The sequence below is a fragment of the Mobula birostris genome, chromosome 12 (assembly GCF_030028105.1).
Source record: "Mobula birostris isolate sMobBir1 chromosome 12, sMobBir1.hap1, whole genome shotgun sequence".
Classification (NCBI taxonomy): Eukaryota; Metazoa; Chordata; class Chondrichthyes; order Myliobatiformes; family Myliobatidae; genus Mobula; species Mobula birostris.
In genome coordinates, this window is record NC_092381.1 from 68,962,633 (window position 1) to 68,977,742 (window position 15,110).

At 42.0% G+C, this 15,110-nt stretch overlaps 1 protein-coding gene across 3 annotated transcripts in view; it reads left to right on the top strand.

The window, feature by feature from the left end:
* The first annotated feature begins 1,092 nt into the window (after window positions 1–1,092).
* Window positions 1,093–15,110, top strand: part of tor3a (torsin family 3, member A) — a 28,173-nt gene continuing 14,155 nt past the window's right edge. For 2 of the 3 annotated variants that reach the window (XM_072274713.1, XM_072274712.1), the window contains exons 1-4: window positions 1,093–1,345; window positions 5,178–5,300; window positions 9,595–9,860; window positions 10,158–10,333. In XM_072274713.1, coding sequence (XP_072130814.1) covers window positions 1,177–1,345; window positions 5,178–5,300; window positions 9,595–9,860; window positions 10,158–10,333 — 734 coding nt within the window. In that variant the 5' untranslated portion in view covers window positions 1,093–1,176. The remainder of the gene's footprint in view (window positions 1,346–5,177; window positions 5,301–9,594; window positions 9,861–10,157; window positions 10,334–15,110) is intronic. The other variant, XM_072274714.1, reaches the window with a different exon arrangement.

The following is a 15,110-nucleotide window of genomic DNA, read 5'->3' on the forward strand; positions in this document are numbered from 1 at the left end:
TGTTAATTAAATTTGCTGACGACACTACATTGATTGGCCCTACCTCAAACAATAATAAGGTGGCCTACAGAGAAGAAGTCATCACCCTGACACAGTGGTGTCAAGAAAACAACCTCTCCCTCAATGTCACAAAAACAAAGGAGCTGGTTCTGGACAACAGGAAGAACGGAGACAGGCTAACCCCTATTGACATCAATGGATCTGGGGTTGAGAGGGTGAACAGCTTTAAGTTCCTTGGCATACACATCACTGAGGATCTCATGTGGTCTGTACATACCAGCTGTGTGGTGAAAAAGGCACAACAGCTCCTCTTCCAACTCAGACGGTTGAAGAAGTTTGGCACGAGTCGCCGCATAATAAGGACTTTCTACATGGGCACAATTGAGAGCATCCTGACTGGCTGCATCACTGCCTGGTATGGGAACTGTACTTCCCTCAATCACAGGACTCTGCAGAAGGATCACTGGGGACCTGAGTCACCCTGACCACAAACTGTTCCAGCTGCTACCATCTGGGAAACTGTACCGCAGCATAAAAGCCAGGACCAACAGGCTCCAGAACAGCTTCTTCCACCAGGCCATCAGACTGATTAATTCACGCTGACACAACTGTATTTCAATGTTATATTGACTGTCCTGTTGTACATATTGTTTATTACAAATGATTATAAACTGCACATTGCGCATTTAGACAGGGACATATAAAAATTTTTACTCATGTATGTGAAAGATGTAAAAAATAAAGTCAATTCAATTCAGTTCATACCTTGTTATGGCCTTGCATCTTACTGATTACGTGCATTGTTTCACTGGACCTTGTTGCATGTGACGATATGAAACCAATTTACTAGGAAGCACTGTCTAACTCACGTCTGAAATGTATACCATCCAGTGTATATATCCCATTCCATGCAGTAATCTCATTAATGAGAATACTCTGCCTAAAATTCACAGAAACCTCTCCCTCCTTTACAGTAAACATAGTAATTTATTTCAGCAATAGTTGGAAAATAACCTGGCTTGTTAAGGTCACCAACCCGATTGAGGCAGTCCACGTGACTAAAAGGTAAATATTAACCAAGAATGAAAAGTTTAGGCAGTGAGAGTTTTCTGCTGCTCCTTTCTCATCCCTAATCCCCCTCCCAATCACCACTTTACAGCTCCTGCCACCTCCCTAATGAATATCCAATGGCTCCCATTGCTCTGTTGGTGGTTACAAAGGGTGAGTGCAAACATGATCCAGCAGCAATTGGGAACATTTTCGGAGATTTTTCACTTTAATCCTGGACAGATCTGGAACTCAGACTGTGAGACCAAACAGTTGACAGACATTTCAAGGAAGGACGGTGAGTGAAATACATTAGATACACATGGGAAACAACAGAAATGACTTCCAAACTTATTTGTTAAAATCCAGGACGTTTGTTTGGTAAAGTAATGTGTATTAAGGAGCAAATTAAGGCTTTTATTAAATTATTACATTGCAAGGGATTGCTTTAAACTCTGGGAAACAACTGTGAAAATTAAGAAAAATTTGTCATGTCAAAGGATTCTAAGACAGTGAAACCACTAGTCAATTCATATTTTATACAAAAATATAAGTTTCAACCAATTTTTACACCTTGTAATAAGTTTGTGTATATATTAAAATATGCATAACAGTTGTTATAGGGATTCATTAAGTGCACCCATTCCCTTCCAGACAGAACTTTAGACCCTTGTTCAGTTGATGTGTAACCATAGATTGTTAGTCTGTGATGTGAAGTTCTCCATTGAAACAGAGTCATTCCCCACAAAATACATGCTGGCCTGTTCTACAATGCCCATAATACATTCAAGATTCAAGATTGCTTAATGTCATTTCTAGTACAAAAGTGTAAAGGAGAACAAAATAATTGTTACTCCAGCTCCAATGCAGCACAAGAAACCACAATAAGATAAAAGAAAGCCATAATAAAAAACACAAATATAAATACATAATTAGATTATATACGTAGATTGTACATCCATAAAGTGAGACGAGGCACAGGAGTGTCTGTACGTGAGGCGAGACTGACAAGAAATAATAAAGTAATCGTGGTGGTGGTGGTGGTGGTGATGGGAGTGTGGTGTGGCTCAGCCTTACTGCTTGACGAAAGTAACTATTTTGAGTCTTGGCATGGATAACCATAAGAAACTGATCTATTTTTGCTCTCAACCCCATTCTTCTGCCTTCCCCCCATAACTTCTGATGCCCTGGCTAATCAAGAGGTAATGGCTGCCAACCACTTTATTTACGCCCTTAATGACTTTGAACACTTCTATCATGTCTCCTCTCATTCTACAGGCTAAAAAGATTTAATTCTTTCAATCTTTCTTCATAGCTCATACCTGCAGACCTGGAACGAGTCTAGTCACCCTTCTCTGGGCTGTCTTCAGTGTCTCACATCCCTCACACAATATGGAGACCAAAACTGCACACAGCATTCAAAGTGTACCCTCACTAGTGCATTATACTGCTTAAGGAGAACATCTCTTTACCTGAACTCCACTGAGTGCATTATATAGCCCAACATTCTATTAGCCTTCCTAATCGCTTCTGTGCATTGTCTAGATGTTGATAGTGATGAGTCGACCAGGATGCCTATATTCTTCATATACAGTGTACTTTCTAACTCAAGACATCCCCCATTGTTTATTTATATCTAATATTTCTACTTCCTATATGTAATATTTTACATTTACTGACATTAAATTTCATCTGCCATTTATTTGCCCACCTCTTAATTTTGCGTAGATCTCACTGTATTGATTCCGCTGCCTGAATGTTATCAGCCTGTCCCCTTAATTTTGTGTCATCGGCAAACTTTATTTTGTTCTGTGCTTATCCAAATCATTAATGCAAATTAAAAACAGCAGCGGCCCCAAAACCAATCCCTGCGAAATTCCACTTTCAACATCTTCTAGGTGTGAAAATGATCCCCTCAAACTTAACTTGTTGTTTTCTGTTTTTGAGCCAATTTTGCACCCATTTGCACACCTTACCCTGAATCCCTACCTCCTGTAATTTGGTTATTAACCTCTCATGGTGTACCTTGTCAAAAGCCCTCTGAAAGTCCAAGTAAATGACATCAACTGCTCCCTTGTTATCAGAAATTTCAGTTGCCTCTTCAGAGAGCTCCAGCATATTAGTAAAAATGATTTCCCCTTTCTGAACCCATGCTGGCTTTCTACTAACATTGCCTGTTCTTATCAGCTGCTTTTCCATCTCATTCTTTATTAACGTTTCCATTATCTTGCCTGCGATACACATTAAGCTTACTGGTCTATAGCTACCAGGATCATTGCAGTCACCCTTCTGATATACTGGGACCATGTTAGCCCATATCCAGTCCTTAGAGATTTCACCAGTCTTCAATGACTTTTGTAAATTACATGTTAGGGGTTTGCATATTTAAATCACAAACTCTTGTACTCTTGGATATATGTTGTCTGGCCTTGGAGTTTTAGTAACTTTCAGCCTTTTCAACTGAAGCAGGACCTCACTTTCTGAGATCTCTAAGTCACTTAAAACAACCTTATTTCTTTCTACACTCACTGCATATTGCTAGCATCTTTGCAGGTAAATACTTTAGCAAAATATGAGTCAAGAATATCTACTATGCCCTTCTCTGCATAATTTAACAACCCACTATTATTCCCAACACACTTAACTTCTTCTTTGATGACTAAAGTATTGAAAAAAATCTCTTGGGGTCAATCTTAGCATTATCAGTAATATCCTTCTCAACCTGTCTTTTGGCAATCTGAATTTCCCTCTTGACTGTAGCTCTCATACTTTCATATGCCCTACGGTTAACATCATTACTACTTTTTCCTGTATTTCTTATATGGCTGTCTTTTCTTCAATAATCTTTTACGTATATAATTTATTCATCCATGTAGTTGATCTATGGTTTTTACTTCTTCTCCCGACCTTGGGTATGAACATTTCCTGCACTGTGTGTATCACCTCTTTAAATCAACCCCATTGTTCCTCAACTGATTCAACATCAAGCAGTTCTTCCAGTTTACCTTCAGAAGTCTTCGTCGGATCTGCACAAACCTTACCTTTCTGAAATTCAATTTAATGGTTTTGGTTTTTACTGATATACTTTCCCAAAAAAGACTTCGAGACTAACAACGTTATGTCACTTATTCCTAAAGGCTCAACACCTTCCATACTCAAAATTCTACCCTGCTTGTTACAGAATATCAAATCTAGACAGGCCTCCCCTCTTGTTGGTGTATTAGCATACTGGGTCAAAAAGCACTCATTCAAAAACTCAATGAATTCACTTCCTGTAATCCATTAGTCACTGGGTTCTCCCACTCAGTATTTGGGAAATTAAAGTCACCTATAACCATAACATCACCCTTGGAATTTGTTGCGCTGATAGAGTTGTTAATTAAAATCACCATCAGCATGGGGGGTCTATAACATACACCTGGTGTCATTCCTTTCAATTCTTGCCCACTAAGTCTCGATTAATCTCCTGCCATAATCAGCTTCATGTTTAAATTCTCTCTTACGTATATGGCTACTCCTCTACCTTTATGATCTTGCCTAGTGTTCCTAAGTGTATCCTTTAATACCATATTCATCGCGATCCTGCGAGGTCAGCCCGGTTTCAGTTATCGCTATTATATCAAACTTATACGCACTTGCATCAGCCTTCATGTGCAAGTTAACATCACAATGCACTGGTAACACTGTGGAAGCTCATCAATGTCCTCCTGCAACACAGCATTAATAAATACCTGGAGACTTTCCAATTATGTATCTAGGAAGCTGGGGAAGCCTTACATGCTACAGCTCCAAACCCTGTTCCAGGTTACAGAATCTTTTCCTGCCCCACAACAAACTAGTATCTGGAATCCACTAAAGGCTGGCAAAGCGCCGACCATTAACGAGGAGATCCCCTAACAACTTCAGCCTGCTTAATGCCAAGATTAGCCAAACCGAGGAAGATCCGACCATGCAATCTCCAAAACTTCATACCAATGAGTTAATCTGCACCATTAAACAAAGCTGCATCAAAGAGAGGAAGGCCATTATTTCAGTGTGTGTGTACTAGCTTTATTAAATAAAAAAGCTTAAAGGATGTTCAAAAATACCTCATTATTAAGTCTATTACAAGGCATTCTCTTTCATTTTAGCAAACACTTTGGAGGCCTGGTCCTTCTTAATCCAAGATAGCTATCAGGAGATAATGAATTGGTACTGCAATGTACACGAATGCTGTGAGTCAGGGGATTGTCGGTTAATCAACAACATCACAGGTTTGTAAATTAATTAATTTATAGTCTTATATGAATGGAGGAAGCAACCCATAAAACCTGAGCAGTAAATATCCTATTAACTGTAAGGTGTATGGGCCTTGATTCTGTTTTGTTCATATGATGTGATGCTTGTTCCTTTCTTTGAGGTGATGTCAGGGATAGGAATAAGTGGAGCAGAGTTTCCTGCTGACAACCCGCAGACAGCCTGAGTGGTCTTACAGACAGCACGAGCCAAGGAATATTGGGTTGAACTGGAAATGCACACTGCTTCCACTCATGTTGCCAACATATCCAGAATTACAGTCAGAAACAGGTGAATTGATCATGGGGAACAAGGTCACAGCAGACCAATTGAATAACTACTTTGGTTCTGTCTTCACTAAGGAGGACATAAATAATCTTCCGGAAATAGTAGGGGACAGAGGGTCCAGTGAGATGGAGGAACTGAGCGAAATCCATTTTAGTAGGGGAGTGGTGTTAGGTAAATTGAAGGGATTAAAGGCAGATAAATCCCCAGGGCCAGATAGTCTGCATCCCAGAGTGCTTAAGGAAGTAGCCCAAGAAATAGTGGATGCATTAGTGATAATTTTTCAAAACTCTTTAGATTCTGGACTAGTTCCTGAGGATTGGAGGGTGGCTAATGTAACCCCACTTTTTAAAAAAGGAGGGAGAGAGAAACCGGGGAATTATAGACCGGTAAGCCTGACATCAGTGGTGGGGAAAATGCTAGAGTCAGTTATTAAAGATGTGATAACAGCACATTTGGAAAGCGGTGAAATCATCGGACAAAGTCAGCATGGATTTGTGAAAGGAAAATCATGTCTGACAAATCTCATAGAATTTTTTGAGGATGTAACTAGTAGAGTCGATAGGGGAGAACAAGTGGATGTGGTATATTTGGATTTTCAAAAAGCTTTTGACAAGGTCCCACACAGGAGATTAGTGTGCAAACTTAAAGCCCATGGTATTGGGGATATGGTATTGATGTGGATAGAGAATTGGTTGGCAGACAGGAAGCAAAGAATGGGAATAAACGGGACCTTTTCAGAATGGCAGAATGGGAATAGTGGGGTACCGCAAGGCTCAGTGCTGGGACCCCAGTTGTTTACAATATATATTAATGACTTAGACGAGGGAATTAAATGCAGCATCTCCAAGTTTGCGGATAACACAAAGCTGGGCAGCAGTATTAGCTGTGAGGAGGATGCTAAGAGGATGCAGGGTGACTTGGATAGGTTAGGTGAGTGGGCAAATTCGTGGCAGATGCAATTTAATGTGGATAAATGTGAGGTTATCCACTTTGGTGGCAAAAACAGGAAAACAGATTATTATCTGAATGGTGGCTGATTAGGAAAAGGGGAGGTGCAACGAGACCTGGGTGTCATTGTACACCAGTCATTGAAAGTGGGCATGCAGGTATAGCAGGCGGTGAAGAAGGCGAATGGTATGCTGGCATTCATTTGCAAGAGGATTCAAGTACAGGAGCAGGGAGGTACTACTGTAGTTGTACAAGGCCTTGGTGAGACCACACCTGGAGTATTGTGTGCAGTTTTGGTTCCCTAATCTGAGGAAAGACATTCTTGCCATAGAGGGAGTACAAAGAAGGTTCACCAGATTGATTCCTAGGATGGCAGGACTTTCATATGATGAAAGACTGGAGCGACTAGGCTTATGCTCACTGGAATTTAGAAGACTGGGGGGGATCTTATTGAAACATATAAAATCCTAAAGGGATTGGACAGGCTAGATTCAGGAAGGTTGTTCCCGATGTTGCGGAAGTCCAGAACAAGGGGTCACAGTTTAAGGATAAAGGAGAAGCCTTTTAGGACCGAGATAAGGAGAAACTTCTTCACACAGAGAGTGGTGAATCTGTGGAATTCTCTGCCACAGGAAACAGTTGAGGCCAGTTCATTGGCTATATTTAAGAGGGAGTTAGATATGGCCCTTGTGGCTAAGGGGATCAGGAGGTATGGAGAGAAGGCAGGTACAGGGTTCTGAGTTGGATGATCAGCCATGATCATACTGAATGGTGGTGCAGGCTCAAAGGGCTGAATGGCCTACTCCTGCACCTATTTTCTATGTTTCTCTGTTTCTATGCATCTCAAATGGACCAACTAATTCACTGAACTGAGTTGTCATTTATAAAATGCCTCATAAGATCATAAGACATTGGAGCAGAATTAGGCCATTCAGCCCATCAAGTCTGCTCTGCCATTCCATCATGGCTGATCCCTGATCCCTCTCAACCCCAAACACCTGCCTTCTCACCATATCCTTTGAGGCCCTGACTGATCAGGAAACGATCAAATTCCGCCTTAAATATACCCACGGACTTGGCCTCCACTGCAGTCTGGCTGAGCATTCCACAGATTTACTACTCCCTGGCTAAAAAATTCCTCCTTACCTCTGTTCTAAAAGGTCACCCCTCAATTTTGAGGCTGTGCCCTCTAGTTCTGGATACCCCCACCACAGGAAACATCCTCTTCACATCCACCCTATCTGGTCCTTTCAACAATCAGTAGGTTTCAATGAGATTCCCACGCATTCTTCTAAATTTCAGTGAGTACAGGCCCAAAGCCGCCAAACGCTCCTCGTATGTTAACCTCTTCATTCCTGGAATCATCCTCATGAACTTCCTCTGGACTCTCTTCAATGACAACACATCCTTTCTGAGATATGGGCACAAATCTGTTGACAATACTCCAAGTGTGGCCTGACCAGTGTCTTACAAAGCCTTAGCATTGTCTCCTTGCTTTTATATTCTATTTTCCCTTGAAAATAAATGCCAACATTGCATTTACCTTCTTTATCACAGACTCGACCTGTAAATTAACCTTCTAGGAGCCTTGCATGGGGACTCTCAAGTCCCTCTGATGTTTGAGTCTTCTCCCCATTTAGATAGTAGTCCACACTATTGTTCCTTTTACCAAAACGCATTATCATACATTTCCCACTGTATTCCATCTGCCACTTTTTTGCCCGTTCTTCCAATTTGTCTAAGTCCTGCTGCAATCACATTGCTTCCTCAGCACTATCTACCCCTCCAACTATTTTTGTATCATTGCAGACTTTGCCACAAAGCTAACAATTCCATTATCCAAATCATTGACAAACAATGTGAAAATTAGTGGTCCCAATACAGACCCCTGAGGAACACTAGTCTCTGGCAGCCAACCAAACAAGTCCTCCATTATTCCCATTCACTGCCTCCTGCCTGTCAGCCATTCCACTATCCATGCCAATATCTTTCCTGTAACATCATAAGGTTGTATCTTGTTAACCAGCCTCATGTGCAGCCCCAATTTTCCAGTCCTCTGGGACCATACCAGAATCAGGTGATTCTTGAAAAATCATGATCATGACCAATGTATCTGTTATCTCTTCAGCAAACTCTCTCTGGACTCTGGGATATATTCCATCTGGTCCAGGTGATTTATCAACCTTAAGACCTTTGAGTTTGCCTGGCATTTTTTTCCTTTGTAATAGCAATGGCACTCACTCCTGCTCCCTGACACTCATGGGCCTCTGGCACACACAGTGAAGGCTGATGCAAGTACCCATTAGGTTCATCTGACACTTCTTTGTCCCCTATTACTTCCTCATCAGGATCATTTTCCAGTGGTCCAATATCAAATGTCACCTCCCTTTTACTCTTTATATATAAGTGAAAAAAAAACTTTTAGTTATCTGTTTTATATTGTTGGCTAGTTTGCCCTCATATTTCATGTTTTCTCTTCTTAGAGTTTTTTAGTTGCCTTTTGTTGCATTTTAAAAACTTCCCATTCATCCAACTTCCCACGCACTTTTGCTAACTTACATATGTCCTTTCCTTGGCTTTTCTGCAGTTATCAACTTCCCTTGTCAGCCACGGTTGCCTACCCCTGCCATTTGAGAACTACTTCTTCCATGGGACATATCTATCCTGTGCCTTGTGAACTATTCCCAGAAACTTCAGCCACCCCTGCTCCGTCGCCATCCCCTCTGATGAGAGGTTTGAACAAGTTGAAGGTTCTGTACTGGCTTATTCCTTTGCTCCCAGCAAAAGAGTTGCTGGAAGTTCTTAAGAGGTACATCTACCCTGGAATTTCAAACTATTTCTTGTCTGTTACAGGTTTTGAGTTCATCAGATTAGAACTGTGGTAAATAAGTACCTCACTATTACCAGAATAATGAGCCATCACTGCTATGATGCTTTGAGAAATACATCATTTAGATAGACACCTTGGGAATGGATTCACCTCTGAAGAAGAAATGGAAAGGTACCTCAAGGTCTGATTTTGTGTTTTCTCACTAGGTCTTAGCCACGACCTGAACATAAAATTACATGGACAGCATCTGGCCAAGGAAGTTGTGATGAAAGCAGTGAAAGGTTTCATAGTAAACAAAAATCCTGAGAAAGCACTGGCACTTTCTTTCCATGGCTGGTCCGGCACTGGCAAGAACTTTGTGGCAAAAATGATAGCAGACAACCTGTACCGAGATGGACTAAGAAGCGAGTGTGTGCATTTCTATATTGCTCACTTCCACTTTCTACACGCCAGCCTGGTTGATTTTTACAAGGTAAGCAGTTCAGAAAGGGCTGATTGGCTCTCTATCCCCCTCTAACACATTGTTTGGCAGTTTATCTGCTTTATCTCACCCAAACCTAAAAGATGTGGACTCTTTCTTGTCTTCAGTATCATGGGTAGGATTTTCTCTTTGGTACCATAGAAATGGAAATATTTCCATTTCACCAACAGGCTCAAAAGAGTCTGACTATTCCACCCCACATGAGGGTGCATGTTGTAAGCAACATTTCAAAGAAAGTAGACTCTTTGATAAAAGGTGGAAATTTTCAGTTATTTGTCTTTCTTTCAGGCCGAGCTCCAGCAGTTCATTCTGACGGCTGTACAAAAATGCCAACAATCATTGTTCATTTTTGATGAGGCAGAGAAGCTGCATCAAGGCCTTATTGATGTCATCAAGCCTTACCTTGACCACCATGACCACGTGAATGGAGTGGACTTCAGAAAGTCTATCTTCATTTTCTTAAGGTAATTTCAAATAGTCATGGAACTTTAAAAAGGCAGGATGCAGGACTATTGGACCCAGCTATTGGAACTTAAGCCTTTCAAAACTATAGTGAAGAAGACTGCAAGTTCAATTGGCACCAGAAATGTAACTGTCAAGATCAGAACTGCTCTGCTGTGCTAACTAGGTCTAAGGGAGACCTTTACAGATTCTAGATCTATTGGTGGCATATTGATCTGTTTTCTTCAAGTGTATTTGTGGCTTTAGGGATATGCTTCCAGTGGGATATCAGGATGAGGTATCTGCATGTGAGCAAAGTGATAATAATCTTAGTTCTGCTCAATATTATTTTTATTATATTTGAAGTTTAGATTTTTCCCTAGCATATGCATTTAGTCTGTTATTCCCAGCTGACTTCAGCCTCTCCATGTTAAGATTAATATACTCTGGAGTTACAGTTAGACCGTAATACCATAAGACATAGGAGAAGAATTAGGCCATTTAGCCCATCAAGTCTGCTCCACCATTCAATAATGGCTGATCCTTTATTTTTCTCCTCCTCAACCCCATTTCCCAGCCTTCTCCTCATAGCTTTTGATGCCAGGTCCAATCAAGAACCTATCAATCTCTGACTTAAATACATAGAAAAGTACAGCACAGTACAGGCCCTTCAGCCCACAATGTTGTTCCAACCCTCAAACCCTGCCTTCCATATAAGCCCCCACCTTAAGTTCCTCCATATACTTGTCTAGGAGTCTCTTAAACTTCACTAGTGTATCTGCCTCCACCACTGACTCAGGCAGTGCATTCCACGCACCAAACACTCTCTGAGTAAAAAACCTTCGTCTAATATCCCCCTTGAACTTCCCACCCCTTACCTTAAAGCCATGTCCTCTTGTATTGAGCAGTGGTGCCCTGGGGAAGAGGCGCTGGCTACCCACTCTATCTATTCCTCTTATTATCTTGTATACCTCTGTCATGTCTCCTCTCATCCTCTTCTCTCCAAAGAGTAAAGCCCTAGCTCCCTTAATCTCTGATCATAATGCATACTCTCTAAACCAGGCAGTATCCTAGTAAATCTCCTCTGTACCCTTTCCAATGCTTCCACATCCTTCCTATAGTGAGGCGACCAGAACCAGACACAGTACTCCAAGTGTGGCCTAACCAGAGTTCTATAGAGCTGCATTATTACGTCGCGACTCTTAAACTCTATCCCTTGACTTATGAAAGCTAACACACCATAAGCTTTCTTAACTATCCTATCCACCTGTGAGGCAACTTTCAGGGATCTGTGGGCATGTACCCCCAGATCCCTCTGCTCCCCCACACTACCAAGTATCCTGCCATTTACTTTGTACTCTGCCTTGGAGTTTGTCCTTCCAAAGTGTACCACCTCACGCTTCTCCGGGTTGAACTCCATCTGCCACTTCTCAGCCCACTTCTGCATCCTATCAATGTCTCTCTGCAATCTTTGACAATCCTCTACACTACCTACAACACCACCAACCTTTGTGTCGACTGCAAACTTGCCAACCCACCCTTCTACCCCCACATCCAGGTCATTAATAAAAATCATGAAAAGCAGAGATCCCAGAACAGATCCTTGTGGGACACCACTAGTCACAATCTTTCAATCTGAATGTACTCCCTCCACCATAACCCTCTGCTTTCTGCAGGCAAGCCATTTCTGAATCCACCTGGCCAAACTTCTCTGGATCCCATGCCTTCTGACTTTCTGAATAAGCCTACCATGTGGAACCTTGTCAAATGCCTTACTAAAATCCATATAGATGACATCCACTGCACTACCCTCATCTATATGCCTGGTCATCTCCTCAAAGAACTCTATCAGGCTTGTTAAACATGATCTGCCCTTCACAAAGCTATGCTGACTGTCCCTGATCAGACCATGATTCTCTAAATGCCCATAGATCCTATCTCTAAGAATATTTTCCAACAGCTTTCCCACCACAGACGTAAGGTTTACTGGTCTATAATTACCCAGACTATCCCTACTACCTTTTTTGAACAAGGGGACAACATTTGCCTCCCTCCAATCCTCCGGTACCATTCCCATGGACAACGAGGACATAAAGATCCTAGCCAGAGGCTCAGCAATCTCTTCCCTCGCCTGGTGGAGCAGCCTGGGGAATATTCCATCAGACCCCAAGGACTTATCTGTCCTAATGTATTTTAACAACTCCAACACCTCCTCTCCCTTAATATCAACATGCTCCAGAACATCAACCTCACTCATATTGTCCTCACCATCATCAAGTTCCCTCTCATTGGTGAATACCGAAGAGAAGTATTCATTGAGGACCTCGCTCACTTCCACAGCCTCCACGCACATCTTCCCACCTTCACTCCTGTCATCCTTTTTTCTTCACATAATTGAAGAATGCCTTGGGGTTTTCCTTTACCCTACTCACTAAGGCCTTCTCATGCCCCCTTCTTGCTCTTCTCAGCCCCTTCTTAAGCTCCTTTCTTGCTTCCCTATATTCCTCAATAGACCCATCTGATCCTTGCTTCCTAAACCTAATGTATGCTGCCTTCTTCCACCTGACTAGATTTTCCACCTCACTTGTCACCCATGGTTCCTTCACCCTACCATTCTTTATCTTCCTCACCGGGACAAATTTATCCATAACATCCTGCAAGAGATCTCTAAACATCGACCACATGTCCATAGTACATTTCCCTGCAAAAACATGATCCCAATTTCACACCCGCAAATTCTAGTCTTGTAGCCTCATAATTTGCCCTTCCCCATTAAAAATTTTCCTGCCCTCTCTGATTCTATCCTTTTCCATGATAATGCTAAAGGCCAGGGAGCAGTTGTCATTGTCCCCCAGATGCTCACCCACAGAGAGATCTGATGACCCGGTTCATTACCTAGTACTAGATCTAGTATTGCATTCCCCTTAGTCGGCCTTTCCACATACTGTGACAGGAATCCGTCCTGGACACACTTAACAAACTCTGCCCCATCCAATGACCTGGCCTCCACAACTGCAAGTGGCAACAAATTTCCACAAATTCACCACCCTCTGGCTAAAGAAATTTCCCCGCTTTTTTTTTGAATGGACGCCCCTCTATCCTGAGGCTGTGCGTACTCTTATACTCTAGACCTCTTGAAATGAATGCTAATATTGTATTTGCTTTCCTCACCACCGACTCAACCTGTAGGTTAACCTTCAGGGTGTTCTGCACAAGGACTCCCAAGTCCCTTTGCTTCTCAGATTATTGGATTCTCTCCCTGTTTAGAAAATAGTCTGTACTATTATTATTTCCAGTACCAAAGTGCATGACCGTGCATCTTCCAACATTGTACTTCGTTTGCCACTTCCTTGTCCATTCTCCTAATCTGTCTAAGTCCTTCTGCACCCTACCTGTTTCCTCAACACTACCTGCCCCTCCACCAATCTTTGTATCATCTTCAAACTTGGCAACAAAGCCACCTATTCCATCATCTAAATCATTTATACACAGCCTAAAAAGAAGTGGTCCCAACACCAACCCCTGCGGAACACCACTAGTCACGGGCAGCCAACCAGACAAGGATCATTTTATTCCCACTTGCTGCCTTCTTCCGATCAGCCAATACTCTAACCATCTTAGTAACTTTCCTGTAATACCACGGGCTCCTAACTTGGTAAGCAGCCTCATGTGTGGCACCTTGTCAAAGGCCTTCTGCAAGTCCAAATATACATCATCCACTGCATCCCCTTTATCTACCCTACTTGTAATCTCCTCAAAGAATTCCAACAGATTAATCAGGCAGGATTTTCCCTTAAGGAAACCATGCTGAATTTGACATCCTTTGTCAGCCATGGTTGTACTATTTTGCCATTTGAGTATTTCTTCATTTTTGGAATACACATGTCCTGCACCTTCCTCATTTTTTCCAGAAACACATGCCATTGCTGCTCTGCTGACATCCCTGCCAGCAGCTCCTTCTAATTTACTTTGGCCAACTCTTCTCTCATACCACTGTAATTTCCCTTACTCCACTGAAATAGTGCTACATCAGATTTTACTTTCGCCCTATTAAATTTCAAGTTGAACTCAATCATATTGTGATCACTGGTTCCTAAGGGTTCTTTTACCTGAAGTTCCCTAATCCCCTCTGGTTCATTACATAACACCCATTCCAGGATAGCTGATCCCCTAGCAGGCTCAGCGACAAACTGCTCCAAAAAGCCATGTCTTAGGCATTCAACAAACTCACCCTTGAGATCTATTACTAACCTAATTTTCCCAATCGACCTGCATGTTAAGATCTCCTGTGACTATCATAACATTGCCCTTTTGACTCGCCTTTTCTATTTCCTGTTGTAATCTGTGGTCCACCTCCCAGCCACTGTTGGGAGGCCTGTATATAATTGCCATCAATGTCCTTTCACCCTTGCAGTTTCTTAACTCAACCCACAAGGGATCAATATCTTCTGATCCAATGTCTGATTTGATGCCATTCTTTACCATGTCTTCCCCTCTGCCTACCTTCCTATCCCTCCAATACAACTTGTAACCTTGGACATTCAGCTCCCAACTACAACCATCTTTCAGCCATGATTCAGTGATGGCCACAACATCATACCTGACAATTTGTAGTGCAACAAGATCATCCACCTTATTTCTTATACTATGCACATTGAGATACAACACCTTGAGTTGTATTTGCTGCCTTTTTCACTTTGCATCCCTGACGTACTGATAATCACCCTGTTGACTCTGACTATGTCCTATCACCTGCCTGCCCTTTCTGACAGTCTGAATGCATGCTATCTTTACTTTTTT